Consider the following 20,607-nt stretch of genomic DNA (forward strand, 5'->3'; position numbering starts at 1 on the left):
ATGGCTGGCTTGAGGCCGACTGGAGGGGTTTTTCTGTTTGTCTATCAGAAGGGATAACGAAGGGAGAGACATTACTCTTGTTCAGTCATCAGATTTCACAATATTTGAGGTAAAAAAGTTGTGCATAAACCGACTTCGGTTGAGGTTTGCAAGCCAACCTTCAAAAAAAGAATGCCCCATCATCCTCTGTTATATTTGTGGCCTGCACTCTGTCCTTCAGTCTGGCCTGAGAGAACACAGATGGAGGCTCATTCTGTCTTGGCTTCTCCACATATCTGCCCTGAGATGTGGAGACAAAACTGAGCCAAGCTCTATGGGATTCATGCTGTCGTACTCCTTCCCAGTGTTGGGAGCAGAGACACACCAGTGCCCCGCCTACACTTAACAGTATGCTCAACAACCTGGAAATACACCTGCCACACACATGACATCATAGCTATCCTCAACTGAAATTGGATGCTGATTAGACCGTCACAATGGAGGGAGCAAGGCTGCTGCAGAGACTCCTGACATGAGTTGTTCTCTTCTTGAGGATTTTACACAACCTGCCGTGTGTGTGTGTGTGTGTATGTGTGTTTCGATACATCCGGCAGCAGAAGACCATCCTCTCAGGTGTGTGTGCCGCAGCTGGTGTTGTGAATCAGGCCGATGACAGACACCTCATATAACCCGGCTATTTCACAACACCAGGGTGGCACTGCACCACTTCCAACGAGGCGAAGAATGACGAGGCGATGCTTCTGAGGGAGACGATGCAGCGGCTGCAGAGAAAAGCTGTTCAGCGGTATAACATGCGCACACAGCCAAGGATGAGAGTGAACCAAGCTACATTCACACTTGTAAACCAGAAACTTGTGAAATGTTTCTTACCCCTTTGCTCTCTAAATAAATAACATTACCAATATGTCCCTCTGTAGATGTGTTCTGTTTCTGTTTGGGTACAAATTATGTGTGAGGTTTAGGTTGTAACGGCAGAATACAATAATAATCCACAGCTAAAAGCCATAAATTGAAGTTTATGATTGGCACAATAAAATGTATGTGAGGTTTCAGAGGAGCAATTAAAATGTTTGATATGGTAATTTAAGCCATGCACTGTCGGACAGTGGAGTCTTGGGGTGTATGAACAGAAACCCTCATGCTTTTGTTGTGGTTAATGGGATGCTTTACAGAGAATAGTGTTTTGTTGTTGCTCAAATGAACTATAGTTGCATTTCTCCATCCTTTGTGCAAACAACATTTCCCATCTGAATATCTGCAGACCATATTATTAGTTTTACTTTGAAGGATCCATCAGAGAAGGAGGACTTGAGGAGCGGGCCACGTTAAGAGAAAAGAAACAAATACAACATGTTATTATGCCCGGGCCATCGGATCTGATTTCAACCTGCCTCATCAATCAACAACTTATTCTGGCTCTGATCTGTTCAATCAAAGACAGATGGTCTGCTAACAAATGGGAGGGAGGCCTGCCTGATGTCTGAGAATATGGAGTGTGGCCTGCGGGTGTGTCGAGGTTGCACTGTTGGAAATACAGTGACCCACTTATGGCTTTCCCTTAAGACACCGTTGAGTCCCTCACTGTTTGGACCCTGAGACTATTTTTCACACAAAATAACCTGATTTATATTTCTTCTCTCACAAAATATTTTTTCTAGTTCCCCTTTAGTGTTTATATGGTTTGATTAAGTTAATGTGAAATCCAAAAGAAGTCATCTTCGTGATTTGATTTATGGTTCTATAGGCTTCATATTGTCTGTGTAATTATATCACATACTAGAGGTGGTGATGGGGTAAACTTTCCAAAGCACTGAATCAATTTGTGCTGACATCATTGACATCTAGTGGAGATACTTGGCATTTAGTTTCTATATACAACTATTGATGAAACAAGGCTATTAAAAGCTCCCTTCTATTAGCAAACAAAAGTGTAAGGAACATGGCATTGATACTTTCATTAATACGATTATCAATCAACTCTTTTTTTGTTATCAGGCACAACAATTTGGTTGCAGAGTAGCGCCAACACCCACAACATAATCATTGAAATCATCAACAATGCTTTTTTAAATTGTCCACTGTGGCATCAAAGCTGTTTACGAAATAACATGGAAATCCAGACTTGTAGCATCTATTCTGAATAATATGATTGATTACTTGAAGTCTCTTGAATGTTATGTTTTACTATCCTCTAATATTTAATTAGTATTCATTCTTCTGTGATCTCATAATGGAAGTCAATTTACTCTTGTACAGCTTGTTTTTTTCGTTACTTTCTCTGATTCTCAGTTGTAAATATTATTGTAAAGTAAATGTTTATTGTTCCCCTTTGCAGACTTTTAGTTTGGTTTCTCTAGATATGTACATTCGTAATAATGTTAGCAATAAGTTTGGCATTTTCCTTAGTTATCCCACTAAGTTTGTCAATAAGAGACCAAAAATAAACATTGCATCACAAAAGGCTGTTGTTCATTTACGTTCTTTCCATTTTAACAGATGAATATTAAAGTCACATGATGTGAGTGACAGGGAGTTTTATTATATCTGTTCGTCTGTTTTAGAAATAGCTTACACGTGTTTTAATTTACCCATTAATTCAAACTTTTTTTAATCAATTATTTTAATTGTATAATCTCTTGTGTGTTTGTTTTTTTAATCGCGTTAAGAAGCGCACGAGAGCCAGAGCCCAAACTGACAGGTGTTCGTGATTGAGGAGCAGCAGGTGTGAAAACGAGGACAACGGAGGAGAGCGTCTTGGTGATTTACAATCTCACGTTTAAAAACAGGATTTATTAACTATATGTGTACGCAAAACTGTCCAGCAATGATCCCACTCGGCTTAAAGGTGGGTGCAGATAAATATATGATGAGCACTATTGATCTTTAATGTCAAACTAATGTGTGTGTGCAGCTTAGGGCGGGCTGGTGGCAGACTAATGCTGCTGAGAGGGGTCAAATCAATTATTCAACACTTTACACAGTTCAAGTAAAACTGTTAATTATTCCCATTAGCTGAGCGTGGCCCTCGTGCTTCTCTTCGGCTTCGCGCGCCACCATGTTGCGGGTAAGTCCGTCTACCTGTGTAAAAAGAATACGTCAAACGTGTCGCAGCTTCTCAACATATTGACAGTCGTGTCTCTGACGTTGCTGCAGGCATCTGCCGCGTGGAGCACTGCACGAACAGCACGACGTGCGTTCTGTCTGCAGACCAACGGAGATGCAAATGTGCCAGCGGATATTATGCGGACCAGTGCGACCAAAGTGGGCAAATTTCTATTTGTTTTACTTGACGTGTTCTCACAATTCACTCCTGAAAAGTATGAATTTGTCACGAGGGGGCTGTATGTTACAGACGGTGGAAGACTGAATATTCTATTAACCTTTTCAAGGGGAAAATAACCCAACTCTGTAATTCAGTATTGCAGCTAGCACAGTTTTAAAAAAGATGGGTCAAAACATTTTTAGTTTTCATCTAGGACTCTGAAAACATTGCATCCTACATTTCCCACAATGCTGTACTGGCACAATCCCACATATTTCAAAGTCTTTGCCCCAGTTGGTAATGTAGACTTTCTGTTCTGCACCAACTCTGATAAATAAGCTGATGACTAACTTCGCTCACATCAGCAGTCACAGGAGACATTACACAACTGAGGTACTGTATTCTACACAGTTAAGCATGTAGTAAAACTGCCTACAAAGGAAGAACATTTGCTTTGAATATACGACATGATTAAATTCATTAAAATAAATGTAAGTTCTCACAAAAAGACAGAATGAATCTGATTACATACTTTTTCATTTCCAATTCCGTGCACTACACTGACAGCCAGCACGCGTCGTCGTGTGAATCTCAAGCAGTAAAATTACTTAAATGTGTGGTTTCCTTTTATTTTTTACAGATGCAGACATCAAAGTATTGTGCGGCAAAGACTTCATGGCGATCAGAGCGAAGGAAGATTACTTCAGGTATCACAATGTGCCGCTGGAGTCCCTGCACTTGCCCAACAAATCTTGCCGTCCTCAGAGGAAGGTCATCGATGGGGTGCCGTACTACATGGCCAAGATATCTAAAGATGAATATCGAATCTGCGGAGGCAAGCCGCTGATGGTACACACTGGAGCATTATGAGTTAAATGCCAAGCGCAAGTCTATCACTATTGTGCAGAGTAAAAAGAGTTATTAATTTGAATGTCAATGGTGCATTTCTTATTTTTGTTCCTATTATTTTTTTTCATCTACAGAAAAAAAATCACATCTCCTATTCCCTGAGTATACAATCAGACCCTCAGGTTAGAGGAAACATCATCAGAAATCCAGTCATTAAGATGGACTTCACGTGCGTCTATCCATCCATCAGAACAGTCAGCCTGCCTTTCCCCGTCATCCACTTTTCCAGGTGAGGAAGTATGTTGACTTAAATGCCATTTATTTCTGCTCTAATCCATTTTAGTTATACTTTAGCAATGCCCTGGATCCTTACAGGACTCAACAGGTGCATTAACCATTTCAGGCAAATTTGCCCTAAACCAGCGAGCCCCCTGATGGCCTCCTGGTTATACTGTGCACTGCAATCTGAAAACATTATTCTTAGTTATTTCAAAGTCACCAAACCTTTCTTTTTCTCCCCCTCCTCTTCTCTGCACGCGTCCAGTGAGATGGTGATGTACATGGATGAACTTGATGCCAAGATCCAGATGATGTTGTACACAGACCAGTCTTATTCTAAGGCCTACAGGAGTGCCCCCACCATTGAACTCAGAGACAAGGTCAGTAAACGCTCATCAACTAGCCACATATAAATCCTATTTTGGTGAAGGGATTTGCACAATGTGTCTGTGTCCAGGTATATGTGGAGGTGGCTGTCACGGAGCCTGCTGATTTCTTCCTGCTCAGAGTTGAGAAGTGCTGGGCCACACAGTCTCCCCAGCCCAACACGACCGAGGGGTTGGTCTACACTCTGCTGCAGAACGGGTCAGAAGAGCTGTTTGTCCTCTTTTAACTCTGCGCTCCAGTCAAGCCCAAGTCCTACTCCTCACTTCCATCTCTTCGTGCAGGTGTGTGAGTGACGAAACCGTCTCCTTTCTTAACGTGAGCGACGGACAGTCTGGTCATAACGGAGAAAGTTCCACCGTTCGCTACAGCTTCGCCATGTTTCGCTTCACGGCGGAACCTCACGACTTCTATCTGCACTGCACCGTGGAGCTGTGCGTGCCGGAAGACCACTTGTCCTGCAAGCCTGTGAGCTCGCTCCTCTTTCTCACTTCGTACTTTGGTGATCTGAAGAGGCCTCTTTTTTCAACCCTCAAAGAAAAGGCTCTGAAAACGAACATAAAATACCTGAAGGATCTGGTCTCTTGTTTTTGTTTTCTTCACAGAACTGTAATTCCATCAGTAAGAGGGAAGCAGTGCGAGCAGACCCTTCGCTAGGCCTCCTATCGTATGGACCTATCAGGGTTGAAATGCCAGAGAGACTTCAATCCAGTAAACTCCTTTTTCTCTCTCTACTGTATACACTTCTGCCCTATGATCCGGAGGTTATTGCTCTGTTAGCGTTGACTGTCTTTGCTTTCACTCAGCAATACTTCGGCACTGTGGATAACTCGATGATCTCTCTGGCGTTTGTTTCAGGCATACTGGTGACTGTGGTGCTGCCCGTAGTAGGTATCTGGATTATGGGCCTCTTCCTCATCATCCTCATCACTGTGGTCAAGGCGGGCAGCAAGAGGCTCGCACTGCAAGAGGAGCGCTGACCACGATGTTGCTGCTGTTGGCAGCTTGAATAAAAACTTAGGGCAAAAAAAGCATTCATATCATCTTTTTATTCCTGTCCTGATGAATCATAACCAAAGCAAGTGTCTTAGCAGGGGAATCTAAGTTTACTCACTCTTTGGTTTTAAGTAATGTCTTGTCAGAGGTAAGACAATAATAACAATATGAATAATTTTCTGCCACAATTATATTTATTCAATGGTTTGATTGTGTTCTTTGACTTTGTGCTTCAGTGGATTCGCATACTAAGTAGATGGTTATGTCTGATAGAGGTAATAGTTTGTTGGATGTATTAAATCACAGGTATACAAAAAACAAGCATTGAAACTATACAATAGCCAGATGCCAGAGCTTTGTTTAGCATTCATATCGAGTGTGTGTATTATATTTTTGTTTATCAAATAAAGTGCACACATTAAAAACAAACTTTCCTCGTGTCTCATGGAGCAGCAGCTCGCGTGCCTGTAGTTTCCTGTAACGACAGCAGAGGTCCTATGGCCGTCCGGTGCTCCAGGACCCTCTGTTCTCTGCTCTTGAACCCTCTTCAGATCTTTTATCAGATCTCCTTCCACTCAGCTGTTAGATGGCGGTCTCTCAAATATTTACACAACGCGTTTCCGCTCCGAGATAAAAGTCGTGTGTTGGTGCTAAACAGAGGAGGTGAAACCTGATCCTTGGCACGATTTTTTTTTTGTTGTTGTATATTTTTTGTTTGTTTCTCTTGTCGTGTGCAATATTACGCAGCAAGTTAGTCACTTTTCGTAAAGTGACTGCAGAGCCCGTGCTCGCTCAAAGTGTAGGAGTCTCGTCGTCGTGCCCTCCCTGGAGCGCAGCAGCCATTGTGGCCGTCGGAAAGGGGCACGGTCTAGTTTCTTTCCGCCGCTGCAGCTTGATCTGTTTGCATGAGCACTTGGATGAGCCATGAGGCTGCTGGACCAGGTCGCATCGGACTGCCCTCACCCGGGAATGGATTAGTTTCATCTTGATTCATGTTTGTTTCTTTTCTCCGAGGGTTTACAAATGCATCTTTTATTTGCGTAATATATTTTAGTTTTCTTCTGAGGAGCGAACCCCAGACATGAGCGGATAGCCCACTTGTTGCGGAGGTTTTTGTGAAGTCCCGCAGCACTTTGTCCTGTACTCCTGTCTGCTGGAGGAAGTTGTTTGGCTGTTTTCTGTCATCACCCCGCAACAAGCACAGGCAGCACATCATGAGGAAGACGGCATCCAAACAACCCTGGACTCGGACCTTCATCACGCTCTCGTCCTTGGTGTCGCTGGCCCTGTGCAGCGCCGCGGCAGATGTCCCGGAGGAGGAGGGATTCAGTGCGGAGGTAAGAGCTCATTTTCCATGTCGATGCTCCAAATGTGTTCCATTTCTGGTGTTTGTCATAATATTTATATTATAGAGGAAATGATGCACGCAATGTATTCCAGAAATATAACTTTTCATAGGTTGCGAGTGCACATCTTCATGTTTGTTTTGGTAAAACGTCAAAGCATCAGGTGGGCTGTTGCACTGCAGGGATGTCCTTTGACCTGTCGACCTTTTTCCAAGTAACAGATTACATGTGGTGAAAAAAGAGAGCATGAAAAGAGAGCAACATTATCTATCTATCTGAATTGTGGGACTATGTATGTTTGCACAATGGAAGAATTTACAAATAAAACTGACTTTGACTTTGATTGTAGTACAAGATAAAAGTCAGGCGAAGGCGAATATTGTTGTTTATTGACTTTTGTTGGAATCACATTTAACACAATTCACACTTAAACATTTAGCAATCATGAGCAGATTTTAAGCAACATACTTTTTTAAACATAGTTTAAGCAGAAATAAGGACATTTGGAGTCTTTGTTGACATTGTAACTTATGAAGCTTACATAACTGGGGTATAGATAATGAATGATCGACACTATTATGTAATACTGGTGAATATAATGTATGTATTAATAGTTTATATCAATCTTAAACCGGCCTGTGAATATTTGTACATGTGTATGAAGAGTTAACTAATGCTTTATAACACACAGGATTGGTTCATATGAATAGCATACAGTTTGATCAGATACTGTGCTATCAATCATTCACAAACTGTTTATACACCAGTTACAGATGGATGGACGTTTGTATTGTTGCATTAATACACTTAAAAAAGTCCTGATATCTGCTTACAATTACATTATAGTATGTTATTAAGTGTCAATACATTGAGTAATGCTTAATAGGGTGTTACTATTATGCTGAGCAAATTGTAATCAGTAAAGTATGTTTTTTCAAATGTACATGCGTGAAGCATTTTTTCCAGTTTCAATACATAATAGTGGAACACAGTTTGTTTTAGTGAACACCAATTCCATTATTTTGTATGTCCTTTTTCTATATTTGCCATCAGAATATCACAATATTAATTTAAGCTATTTCCTACAAAGGCTTCGCTGCTCTTCTTTCATGTTCCCGCATGTTAAACATCCCACTCTAATGGTGCTTTGGTTTAGACTTGTCATGCTATGCAGACATGGTCTCCAAAGGATTTTTTCGGTCTGAGTGTGTGCATACATGATACATGACGTGTGTGTGTGTGTTTTTACTCCTGGCGTGTGTTCATCCTGTACATGCATGAAGGTGTGAGTCCCATGATCCAGCTGTGTGAGAGGGCCTAGGTGTTGTTTTTGCGCTCTGCTGTTGAGGCTTCAGAAAGGGCGAAACTCAAAACTTCACAGAGGTTCATCACCCATGTTCATGTTGGGTACTCCAGTAGTGACATACAGTTTGATTGTTGTCCTTTCATTTCCCCTGTTTCCAGTTATTCCTCTAGTCTCCTCTCCTCATCTTGGCTGTCAGTCAGGAGAAGGCGAGAGGAATGAGAGAGCAGGAATGTCGTAATGTTAATGGAAGCCATCTGGTTTCTATCTCTTCTTTCTTTTGTTTTTTAACTCCTCAGATGCTCTTTCCAGTCAATAGACAGCGGATGAGCACAACAGTGTGGCTGTCATACTTAGTCATACAGCATGCAACACACATTTATAAAAACAGACTCATGTTAAGCCACTTTTCCCCAGCTAGACGATGCAAAACTGACTCCCCGCTTTGTCCTCCCAGGCGTGGCTCCGTAAGTTCGGCTACCTGTCCCAGGCGAGCAGTCAGATGTCCACCATGCAGTCGGCTCAGATTCTGTCCAAAGCCATCAGCGACATGCAGCGCTTCTATGGCCTCGACGTGACTGGAGCCATGGACCCGGCTACTGTTGTGTAAGTTTTGTATTGTTGTGTAGCGACGTTCTATTTCTGCAGGATGTCAGTCTCAAAGACATGCAGCATCACTTGATATGTGTGTGCAGTCAGCACAAACTGAATCCAGAGAAGATCTCTGAAAAAAATCCTGAATGCTTTTTCTTCATTAATTAGCTTTTTAAAATTTGTATTAAGTTTCTAACGTTCTATACATTCGGTGGTATACTTGGAATGAGATGGCCACGGATTTCAGTTTGTCATCTAAGAATTCTATGCAACAAACTTCATCTCAACAAACCAGGCATCGTGAAGCAATTTGTTTCCGAGCCATGGCTTTTCCCCATCACACAATAACATTGTCAGATTAATGTGTTCGTATTACCAGTGGTTGCTAAAACAGTGCCAGCTTGTAATAACTTTTTATGCCCACAAGGTTTGGATTATAGTTTTATTTTGCTTATATCACATCTTGACTAATGAGGTGAGTCAGGGTATTGTGTCATAAGCTCACATTCAATGGGAAATACGCGTTTTTAGAGCGTTAGATGCGAATATTGATCCCACTTTGTACCTGTAGAGCTAGAACAGCAGGTTAGCTTGGCTTAGCATAAAGACTGTGAAAAGGGAGAAACGGATGTCCGTGGTTTTGTGCAAACATTACAAAATCTTCCTACCAGCACCTCTAGGATCAGCACCGCTGATTTCTTTTTTCTTGTTTCCAGCCTTTGCGCTAAGCTAACGGGCTACTGGCTGGAGCCTCATAATAAGAATAGGCCTACAGTTATGGGAGTTGTAAGAATCTTCTCATCTAACGCTAAACAAAAAATGATATAATACTTGATATTTAGTCCTTTCAACTTTTTCAGTTTTCAGAGACTAGTCATGAAAAAGGACTAAAATTCAATGTTAAATTTGCCTGCAAGGCAAGTCTTGGCTGAGAAAAATTATTTCCAAGAAAAATTATTAGAAATTACAGTTATGAAATAAATCTACAGCAAACAGTACAACAAAATGGCAATTATACTACCTGTGTACCAGAAATGAGGAAATGCTGCACTTTTTGCAGCTAACAGCCTGTATTGTGTGTGTGTGTGTGTGTGTGTGTGTGTGTGTGTGTAGGGCAATGCGTCGGCCTCGCTGTGGCCTCCCAGACAGAAAAGCGGAGGAGATGGATGATGGCGCCAGGAAGAAACGCTACGCTCTCACTGGACAGCAGTGGAGCAAAGACCACATCACTTACAGGTTTATAGCCTTGAAACGTATAAAAAAAGCAAACGGCAGAGCAAAATGTTTAACACACCGACTCTAACATGCTTTTTCTTCTGGCTCCAGTATAATGAACCAGCAAATCCCCTCCTCGCTTGGCGAGGAACGGACGTACGACGCTATCCGCAAGGCCTTTGACGCGTGGAGGCGGGTCACGCCGCTCACCTTTGAGGAGTTACCTGCAGAAAACAACATCAGCATCAACAGCAGCAAGACGGAGCTCGCTGACATCCTGTTGCTGTTTGCCTCTGGTTTCCACGGTGACATGTCTTTGTTTGACGGCGAGGGAGGGTCGCTGGCCCACGCCTACTACCCCGGACCGGGAATCGGTGGGGATACACACTTTGATGCTGATGAGCCTTGGACACTGGAAAACCACAACCCAAAAGGTTAGCGGTCGGATTTCTTGTGGGAATTGAACCTGTGACTTTCTGGTAGCGGCATAGTCTCTCTCACCATTAGCCGGTTATCTGTGGTCTTGTCTCTCCTGGTCAACTGGGCTGCAGCCTAAAGGGTTCACTGGGTGCATGTCAATGACGTGCTGTGATGCCATCATATTAACATCTAACCAGCTGATTAGCTTGTTCCAATAATATATTAACTCAATTTAATTTGAGTGTTTTTCTTCAGCGTGGGCTCGGTAAACACATCTTCATCGTGTTGTCATGATGCAAAATGGTGGAACGGCTCATATTGTGAGCTTCAGAAATATCGCGAGCTTTACAGCAACATGGATAAATGAGATATACCGTTAATGCCTCTTCAGTTCATTTATATAATATTTATAATATATATATAATATAATAATTATAAGATAAATTACAACGTATCATATTCTATGTGTTATAATCATTACTGTAACACTCCTTTGTTGCATGTTAATTTACACAAGTATTCTTTGACAACACACTGTGTGTGTCACTGCAGGTATAGACCTCTTCCTGGTTGCGGTCCATGAACTTGGTCATGCTTTGGGTCTGGAGCACTCGGATAACCCCAGTGCCATAATGGCTCCCTTCTACCAGTGGATTCACACACACAACTTCACGCTGCACGAGGATGACATCAGAGGAATACAGTACATATACGGTAAGAAGCACGCACTCCACTGCTCCACCTGTTGAAATCACTATATGTATTGTACTTACCACCAGCAGAATTTGGACTGAACAACTGGAGACCCAGCGAGTCCTTTTAATTTGTATTATTCTACATCAGCTATTAAAAAGATACATGTCTCATTTCTAAACGAAAGCTAACTCACCTGCAGGGACACGAAACTGTGTAAAATCACTGTGAGGTTTAAATGCAGAACATCCGCTGTAATGTGATGTTATATCAGACTATCACATCTGGACACTCGTCAAATGAAACCAAGAAGCCTTGTAAGGAAGCTTTGTGCCAACCGCACGCAGACATCAGGGAAACCTCCCTCAAAACAGCATATAAAGCATGTCGTTCTGATGTTCTCATGCCTTCCCTGCGTGAATAGATGGCATTGTTAATTGACAGATGGCATATTTGTGTGTGTGTGTCTGCGTCTGTGTGCGTGTGCGTGCTGGCTAGAGGGACGGCTCATGTGGGTATTGGTGCTGTATGTAGTTGTTGGTCTCTTTCTGCTGTGGCCGTTAAGAGATGTAATTACAGCCCAAACGCTCCTTCATGTCCTAAACTGCAGACATAGATTTATTACAGACCTTGTTTACACTGAATGAAAGATTCATGATTTATTTCGCTTTAGACAAAAATATGTTTGTTATTTTCATGCATTTCTTTACTGTCTATTGGGTTGTCCTAGTCACATCTCTGACATCACATAACTAAACAAGTTGGCCTGTTGAGCTGCCTACACTAGACATCTGCACCAGAGTAAACTAGAGGTTTTAGAAATAGATGTGACTAATCTCGCTGCTGTAAGTACTGTAATGTAAATGTTTTGACTGAAATTACACGGTAATTCCTTTCATCAAACAGATCTAAATGACTGTTTTAGAGAAAATAACTGCATTGCACGAGAAAAGAGACCTGAAGTCTTTAAATAGAAATCAACGCAGCATAAACTTTGTTGGTAGGAATAGACATTTGAGTTCCTTTGTAGAGGTTTGTGTGCCTTAACTATTTAGGTGAGAGACAGAGTCTCAACAGTAAAAGGTAGTCCGTTATATAACCAACTTGTGAAATAATAGTAATTCTTAGTATTTAAATACTTAGTATTTAATACACTGATATTGCTTTAAGTCTGTTTCTTGATGTGCAGCAATGAAGAATTTCACCAAAGGGAAGATTTAAAATGATATAAAGATAAAGATGGTCAAACCAAAACCCCTTTTCTCTTAATTATTTTTAAATAAACTTTAAAGCTGTGCTTATCAATATTTTTATATTAACATGAAACCTAATTAATTGAACAACTCTGCAGTTCCCCTCAGCTTTACACAACATTTTTGCATCTTTCAGCAACTTGTTTATGACTTTTGTTTTTATTTTATGGCCCGCAGCTTTAGTGTTTTGGTTCACGCTCATCGGCCCCTTTTTCGACAATAGTAAGCAGCTGTTTTCAGCTAACTAGCTTTAACAACCCTCTACCTGCACAGCACTAAACAGCAGACCAGTCAAGTGAGAGTATCCCGACTACAGTCTGGTACTCTCGTCGCAGACGGTCAGGACCTGCAGCCTCTGATGTCGTGATCCCTTACACTCCGGCACCCCTGTTTACAGGGCTGTCCTCGACCAAAGACATTCTTAAGAAGTCAACTAACACTACTGTTTTGTCGACTGATTAATTAGTTAATTTAATTAATTTACTAAAAAATCACACAAAAGCAACACTTTAAATATTGTGCTTGTGGAAATAAGTTTTGTTGACTTTGTTGACTGAGACCAAAATTAACGATTAGTTGCCCAACAGACTAAGAAGGGGCAACCCTCATGTTCATCGCTCCCCAGAGCCGCGGAAAGGCTGCTGAACAATTACCAATGCAATCCTGTCTATGTTCTTTTTTTAATATAATTTGATTTGCCATGTCTGTACAGTATATGGCTATGAATATATATATATATATATATATATATATATATATATATATATATATATATATATATATATATATATATATATTTCCATTTTAAATCTATTTATTTTTAGTAGATTTATGTTGCAAAGCGGAGTGGATTCCGACAAAACCAAATTCTGTTTACCGTGTGTTAAACACGCAATTATAATACAGCATCTTACCTCATTTAGTCCTAAAACAAAGTAGCTGTTGAACACAGTGGAGCATAAAAATAAATATTTCCCTCAGGAGTTGCACAATATGGCTAAAAGCTGTAGCATCAACAGAACTGCCTGACAATGTACAGGGCATTCATTTTGGGAAGGTGGTGCCCTTCATAGACACTATTCCAGCTGGTGACGGCCCTTTCTGGTCCTGTGATGAAGGTAGCCAACTAATAAGTCTTTCACGAGCTAGTGAGCTTTCCAAGGCTCTGGAATACTGTATACTAATAAGTAAATAATTATGTGTGAAAGGAAAATGAGACACAGAATCAAACCGAGATTTAAGAAAGTACATCGGAAACTGGTTGCATCAATTGAAGAAATGACCACAAGAAGTCATTTGAATTCTGTCTCATCATTTACAGACTGCCATGTTGCCTCTAATGCTGCTGTAAGACTCAAAAAACGACTTCACAGTCTCTGGCAGATTGCTGATTAAACACACATCGATAGCTGAGTCACTCGCCAACATCAGCCCTCATATATTCCGAGCAGTATTTTTGGCTCAGTGTAACTCAATACGACTTCAAGTCCATCAGCTGTCCGTCCATATTACATAACTGGCTGTAACTGTGTGTTTTCCTCTCTTAGCAACCAGCAGGGTTGATTTTTCCGAAGAGCGGCAGCGCAGTCGCAGTCAATCAAGTGAGCTTATAGCCGCTCCACATAATGGAAAACTAGGTTTTCTTTGTGTGAAGGAGAGATAGGGATAGAGAGGACATTGTGAGGAAAATGGAGGCCAGTATAAAAGTAGATTGGGGTCTAATGCCACACAGCAATTAGGGGAATTATTTCATTTCAGATGCAATGTGTTGTTGCATTTCAGGTGAAAATATGAGTGAAAGACTAAGCATTTTAACTGTAGACGTGATTTTAACTGTAGACGTTTCTTAGCCGAGGCTCTCCGTCTTTTCATTCTCAGGCCCCCCTCTTCTCGGTGTTGCTCCACCGACTTCTCCTCCGGTCCTTGACGACAAACCCAAAGATGACTCCCTCACCTCCCCTTCTCCTCCTGAAGATGTACCCACCTCTTCTTCTCCCGGCATCCCCCGACCCGAATCCCCCGACCCGACCGACGGCATCCCAAATCCCCCGGCCGCCCCGGAGCCGAGTCCCAGCCCTACTTCGCCTCCTGTCCTCTCCACGTCCACCACCACCGACTCACAGCCTGAGCCGGAACCCGTCACCCCGCATGTTAGAAAGGATGTCCCTGCCCCGCCCAGACCTCCCAAGCTGCCGGACAACCATGCCCCCGATATCTGTGACGGGGACTTTGATACGGTGACCATGTTGAGGGGGGAGATGTTTGTTTTCAAGGTGAGAAGTAAAGAATGATTGAACATTGTTTGTGAGTGTTTATTTCAAGGGTCTGGATTGGACAGCTGTTTTGGATCAAGGAGCATGTCACTGGTGTTTTTAACAGCCATGACCTACTTGACAGGAGTTGTAGAAATCTATGAACTAACACAACCTTGCTCAGAGTCAAAACAACATTCCCGTCATGCAGGCGGAAATGAACAATGAATCATCCTGAAAGATAACAAGATGATTTTGCTTGTACAGGGTCGTTGGTTCTGGCGTGTGCGGAGGAACCGGGTGTTGGATAACTACCCCATGCCGATATCTGTCTTCTGGGTCGGCCTGCCGAGTGACATCGACGCGGCCTATGAGCGCCACGATGGAAAATTTGTTTTCTTTAAAGGTATACCAAAGCTGTTAAACTGTTAAACTCTCACTTTGCAAACACAGCATCCACATGTTACGTCAAAACCTTTTGAGAAGACCATGCTGAGTTTTTTAAAGGATCAGCACTTTGGTTAAGGGCAGCGCATGCAGCTGGTTAGTTTCTGCAATGGTTTCAGCTAGTTTACCTCGATGCAAAGCTGAAGCCAACTTGGAGCAGTTTGTTTTCTATAAACACAAAAAGGGGAGTGAGACACAAATCTGTGCTTTCATTAAAACAGCGCAAACTCAGCATTTTTTGGTCCTCCACGCAATGTGACTCACGAGGATATGTTGATAATTCAACACAGCTATAACTCTCGGTATCTGGCAGAAAAACACACAGAAATGTCACTCTGGAAGTTATGGGAAAAAGAAAACAGTGATTTCCTGTTTCAACGTTTTGACGATATGACTGCAGATGGAGGCTATTGCGTCTGTGTGTCCTTTGCATGTGTGTGTAACCGCGTCCCAGACTTTACATTTGTGTTTTAGTGTTTGTATCTGCCTTGAATGAGGCCTGTGCAGCGTGGCGGCTGTTGCAGGCCCAATATGTGTCTCACGCCAGCTGAGCCCCAAAAGGCCTCATGAGTGGTGGAGGATTGCATCAGCCTTCCCAGCGCACTGCTCCAGATGTTCACAGCCGCAGAGCTTTCACTTTTACAATCGTGCAGTGATTTGTCATGCTTTTCAGGATCTTTTGAGCTTTTGATCGCAGCTTATTTATTATTCTTTTGGGTTGTTTTTTTTCTTTTTCTTGAACCGAATTGAAGGTTAATTAACATCCATAGATGATGTCATTATTCCTTCTTTTTTTGTGTCACATTCTTGAGAGGTTTAAGGAAAGCTGCACAAGCTGATTTTGAGGAACACATTTTTGCATCTTCTCCAAAGAATTTTCGGATAGTTAATGCATCAAAACCCTGCATAAATGTTAACACACAAACTTAGCTATTAGAGTTTAGTACAATATGTTGCACTTCAGCAGTGTCCTGGCAGTGGAGGTGGAAAGTGGCTGAAAAGTGTATCCAAAGGTTAGGATTAGAGAAGAAATTGGCTCCCACAAGAGGAAAATAAGTATTATGCCCACCATTTCTACCTTGATTATCCTTACTGCTCCTATTCTGGAGTGAGTAAACCCCCAATATTTCTGGCGATCGCCTTTGCTCCATTGCTTTTTTTCTCTCTAATTAACCTCCTCTCATATTTCCCCCTGGGTAACAAACATTACAACTCGATACTTTTGCCCCTGCAGATGATAGATACTGGGTGTTCAGAGAGGCGGATGTGCTGCCGGGATACCCGCAGCCCTTACATGCGTACGGACAAGGAGTTCCTGCACACAAGATTGACACAGCAATCTGGTGGGAGCCCAACGGACACACGTACTTCTTCAGTGGAGACAGGTTTGCTATATTACAGACACACACAGATGCATGCAACAGGATTTTTACACATTTAATGATGAATTAAGACAATGATTCGAAGAAGACTTTGTGTCACCTTCACCATTACATTACTCTCCATATCTAAAAACTGTATGGATCTCTATTGGTCTTAATACATCTTACTGTCTATGTGCAGATACTGGCGATACAATGAGGAGACCCGCACTACAGACCGTGACTTCCCCAAGCCAATCAACAGATGGGGCAGGATACCTCCATCACCCAAGGGAGCCTTCCTCAGCGATGACGGCGGTAAATAAAGACTTTCACTTAAGCAAATACAGCCTTTATTTGTAGGAAAGAAACCGCTTCTGTTTATGAGAATTGCATCACACACCAAACGCTGTACATCCCGTGTTGACAGCAGGGGAATAACATGAGTGAGTGAGGAGGGAGAGAAAGAGGGAAAGGTTAGAGGGGTGAAATTGGGTGTGTAAAAGACAGAGAGGGAAAACATTACATTTTAGGCTGCAGCAAGCAGAGCAGAGAGAAGGGTGAGGGGATGAAGGGAGGAATGAGAGCTCTGGTTTGAGGGTTGGCATGTCCTTTCTTTTGGAAATTAGATTTGTGGCAGAGCTGCTCTAAATGCACTCCGTAACAGTCAGATCTCATCTCCACCCAGAATGGATCTGCAAGTCTGGTTTGCACTACAGAGCTAAACCTACTCCAATAAATTTACCCAAAGAATACCAAGAGGAGTATTTGTAGTTATTTTGCATGTCATTGGTTTATGCCTTCTTGTAGTTTCCTATTAACACGTTTTAGGTAAAGTCTGGTATTATACTTATCAAGTCCATAACATTCCTTCGTCTGCTTTTTGTTCTCACTAAAAACACTAAAACCCTAAACTTACTTGGATATACCATGTCAAGACAAATGGTAAAGTAATGTGACCATATTGTATGTGTTTAAGCATTCAGCCAAACACTACTTCTCCAAAAGCTTTGAAGCAACAGTTTGACATCTTGGTAAATACACATTTTCACTTTCTTGCCGAGAGTTAGATCTGAAGATTGATATCAATCTCATGTCTGCAATACAAAGGCAGCATACAGACTGGAAACAAGGGGAAACGGCTAGCCTGGCTCTATCATCCCTAAATGATATGTTTTTGTGTAATTTCAAAAGCCCCACCTGTAAACCTCCCCATATATGGAAGTCCTTATTGTCACTCAGTGACAAGTTCAGAGCCGAGACACCAAATATCAACACTGCACATATTCTACAGTATATTTACATCATAATTGTACATTAGTTGGATAAGTTCATTCTCTTTTATTTTCCTCTCATGCAGCGCACACCTACTTCTACAAAGGCACCAATTACTGGAGGTTTGACAACCGCAAGACAGAAGCAGAGAAAGGCTACCCTCGCTCCATCCTGAAGGATTTCATGGGCTGTACGGGAGCCTCCGACCCCAAGCCCGATACAGACACTGAGCAGGAACCAAAAGACAAACCAGTCGACCCCTCAGACCGAGGCAAAGACCAGGACAAAGAGCCAGACACGGGCCGAGACAAAGACAAAAAAGAGGAAGACCAATCCTCTCACCCTGACAGCACAGAGGAGGAGGAGGACAACGAGGTGAACGTGGTCGTGACGGTGGCCAACGATGAATCAAAGGTCATGACCCTGATCATGGTGATTGTTCCTCTGGCCCTCATCCTGTGCATCCTCGTCCTAGTCTACACCATCCTCAAGACTCTACAGAACAAAGAGACCCCGAGGGCCTTGGTGCACTGCAAGCGTTCGTTGCAGGACTGGGTGTGAGGCACAGAATGAGAAGAGATAGAGCGGGTATTCATCATTTGGTAAAGTCGTTACAGGCGTCAGAATGCAGTACTTAAGTCTAAAAAAGCAGAGGATGAGTCACCGTTTTGGGCCCCATTCATTGTGAGAACTTTTATTGCTCATGTGAAATAATGCAAACGTGGTAAAATCGGTACCTGTAGAGCTGCAGTGTACGTTTCCTTCTACTGGCTCTTGAAGTTATTCTCCTTTGTGCCTTCCAAATGTCTGAAAGAGTACTTCTATTTCCTAAAGAAAAATCACGTTTGTTCCATCACAGCTTTAAAAAAAAAAAGATGTCAGCCACCAGAGTACTATAGAAGACACATGACACTCTAGGAAGGTCCACTTCTATTCATTCTAATTGTACAGAGGAGGGACCAGTGATTTATTTGTAGTATAAATGTAGACGAAGTCAATAATGCACATACATTACAAGCACACATATTGTACATACACACAAACATGAGTGCTTATGGCTAAAAGATTAACGACACAAACACATGGATTAATATGAACAAGTCTTCCATATGAATGGCTACGGTGACCCAACCGATCACGAAATTTCTCTTAGGTGAGAACAGATAATTTGCACTTCTGTTTTTTGTCGCTTTTGTTTTGCTGAGGTTGCTTCACTGCAAATACGTGTGAGTGTGTGCGTTTTTTTGTGTGCTTATTAAACACACTGACACTAGCAGAAGAAGCACATCCTCCGACCAGCGCAGGAATGTCAGACAGCTGTGTGCGTCCATGACCACAGATCTCCCACTGAGCCCATTATGTCTGCCCTCTCACACACTCACGCACCAACATCACATGATCTCGAAAAAAACCTCTAACTGCACTCATGTGTGCACGCATGTCCACATATGCAGACACACACGCACACACCAAGACATAGAGACCACTTACCCAAACAAAGGCACATAGTTTTTGCACACAGACACAAGGGCTCCAGCCTCCCCTCCTCCCACCAGAGCCTTGATAACTGGTCTGACTACACCACTAAAACACAATCCCAGTGGAGACACATTGACATACGTCTGGTGCCAGAGGGGGATTTATTCACACTTAACGAGAAGATTTGAAAAGTGCTGTGGTATATTACAAATGATATCCATCTCAGCTCGACCTGTCAAATTTTTCATGCTAAAGCTAAATAGCGTCGAAGCAAATTAAGTGAACATGGGAGAAAGCCTGCAGGCCAAAGAGGAATGGGTGAGGGTCTGGTTTCCATTAAGCCCACATGCTGCTGATTTATTAGTGTCAGGCATGAGGAGAGGAGAGAAGAGAGAGAGAGGGGAGTTGGGAGGGAAATGCAAAAAGAAGGAGGTATAAAATATAATGGTGGGGAGAAAGGGGAAATGAGAGAATGAGATGTCGAGGGAAAGAAAGAAAATGGGGGGAGGCACAGATTGAGGAGGGGAGAGGGAGGGCTCTGCCAAAATGTCCTTGCCAGGTTTCTCTGGAAAAGGAGGAGCAAGGGAAAGAGGGAGGAAGGATCTCTGGGAGGAACAGCGCTGGCGTTGTGCCTCCTGACCTAGATTGGGACACTAAGTCTACGCCTTCTTTTCAAGTCTTCTTGTTTTTGCTCGATTAGTTGTCATGAGCTGTAGATGACCCCCTCCTCCCTCCGGTATCTATCCTTCTCTCCAATTATTCTTTGGTTTTTCCATTTTAAATCCCTCTTTTTGTCTTATTGCTGTACCTTACCGCACTAATGTGCTCACAGATGTATTCATTTTTTTCTCCACTCTCCTGGAAAGTTAGCTCAAGCATTTAACAGCTACTTAATGCACAGAAACATCTGCAGAAAGTGTTCATTGAGTCTCCCTATCTATCTGTCTGTCTCTACCTTGCTTGTGTCGGTGTAAAGCCACTATTGACATGCTAATCATTACTTTTTACTCGTGTCTTTACATTGTGCCTATATTTTTTTTTTGCCCGTATTGTGCCTTTTTTTCTGTGAATAATAGGGTGGCTTTTTTTTTTTTTTTACTATAAATAGCACAAGGGAAAATCTTTAAAAAATGTGTTCCTTTCCTTTTTTAATTCTCTTTAATACTTGTAGTTATGTAAATTGTGTTTTTGTTCAGGTT

The 20,607-nt window shown here is 42.2% G+C and overlaps 2 protein-coding genes across 2 annotated transcripts; both read left to right on the forward strand.

Annotated features, from left to right (window-relative positions):
- Nucleotides 1-2,824: 2,824 nt before the first annotated feature.
- zpd (zona pellucida glycoprotein d) lies at nt 2,825-5,754 on the forward strand (the record flags this gene model as incomplete). Its single annotated transcript, XM_079224111.1, has 10 exons — nt 2,825-2,845; nt 3,013-3,064; nt 3,154-3,261; nt 3,903-4,111; nt 4,294-4,400; nt 4,656-4,770; nt 4,848-4,975; nt 5,059-5,242; nt 5,380-5,485; nt 5,633-5,754. The coding sequence occupies 10 exons, from the start codon at nt 2,825-2,827 to the stop codon at nt 5,752-5,754; spliced, it is 1,152 nt and encodes a 383-aa protein (XP_079080237.1).
- Nucleotides 5,755-6,984: 1,230 nt separating this feature from the next.
- Nucleotides 6,985-19,044, forward strand: mmp15a (matrix metallopeptidase 15a; the record flags this gene model as incomplete). Its single annotated transcript, XM_079224112.1, has 10 exons — nt 6,985-7,107; nt 8,877-9,025; nt 10,127-10,249; nt 10,340-10,662; nt 11,201-11,362; nt 14,473-14,867; nt 15,114-15,252; nt 16,528-16,678; nt 16,857-16,972; nt 18,015-19,044. The coding sequence occupies 10 exons, from the start codon at nt 6,985-6,987 to the stop codon at nt 18,488-18,490; spliced, it is 2,157 nt and encodes a 718-aa protein (XP_079080238.1). The 3' UTR covers nt 18,491-19,044.
- Between the last annotated feature and the right edge of the window lie 1,563 nt (nt 19,045-20,607).

This window comes from Taurulus bubalis (genome assembly GCF_910589615.1).
Source record: "Taurulus bubalis genome assembly, chromosome: 9".
In the NCBI taxonomy this organism is placed as follows: Eukaryota; Metazoa; Chordata; class Actinopteri; order Perciformes; family Cottidae; genus Taurulus; species Taurulus bubalis.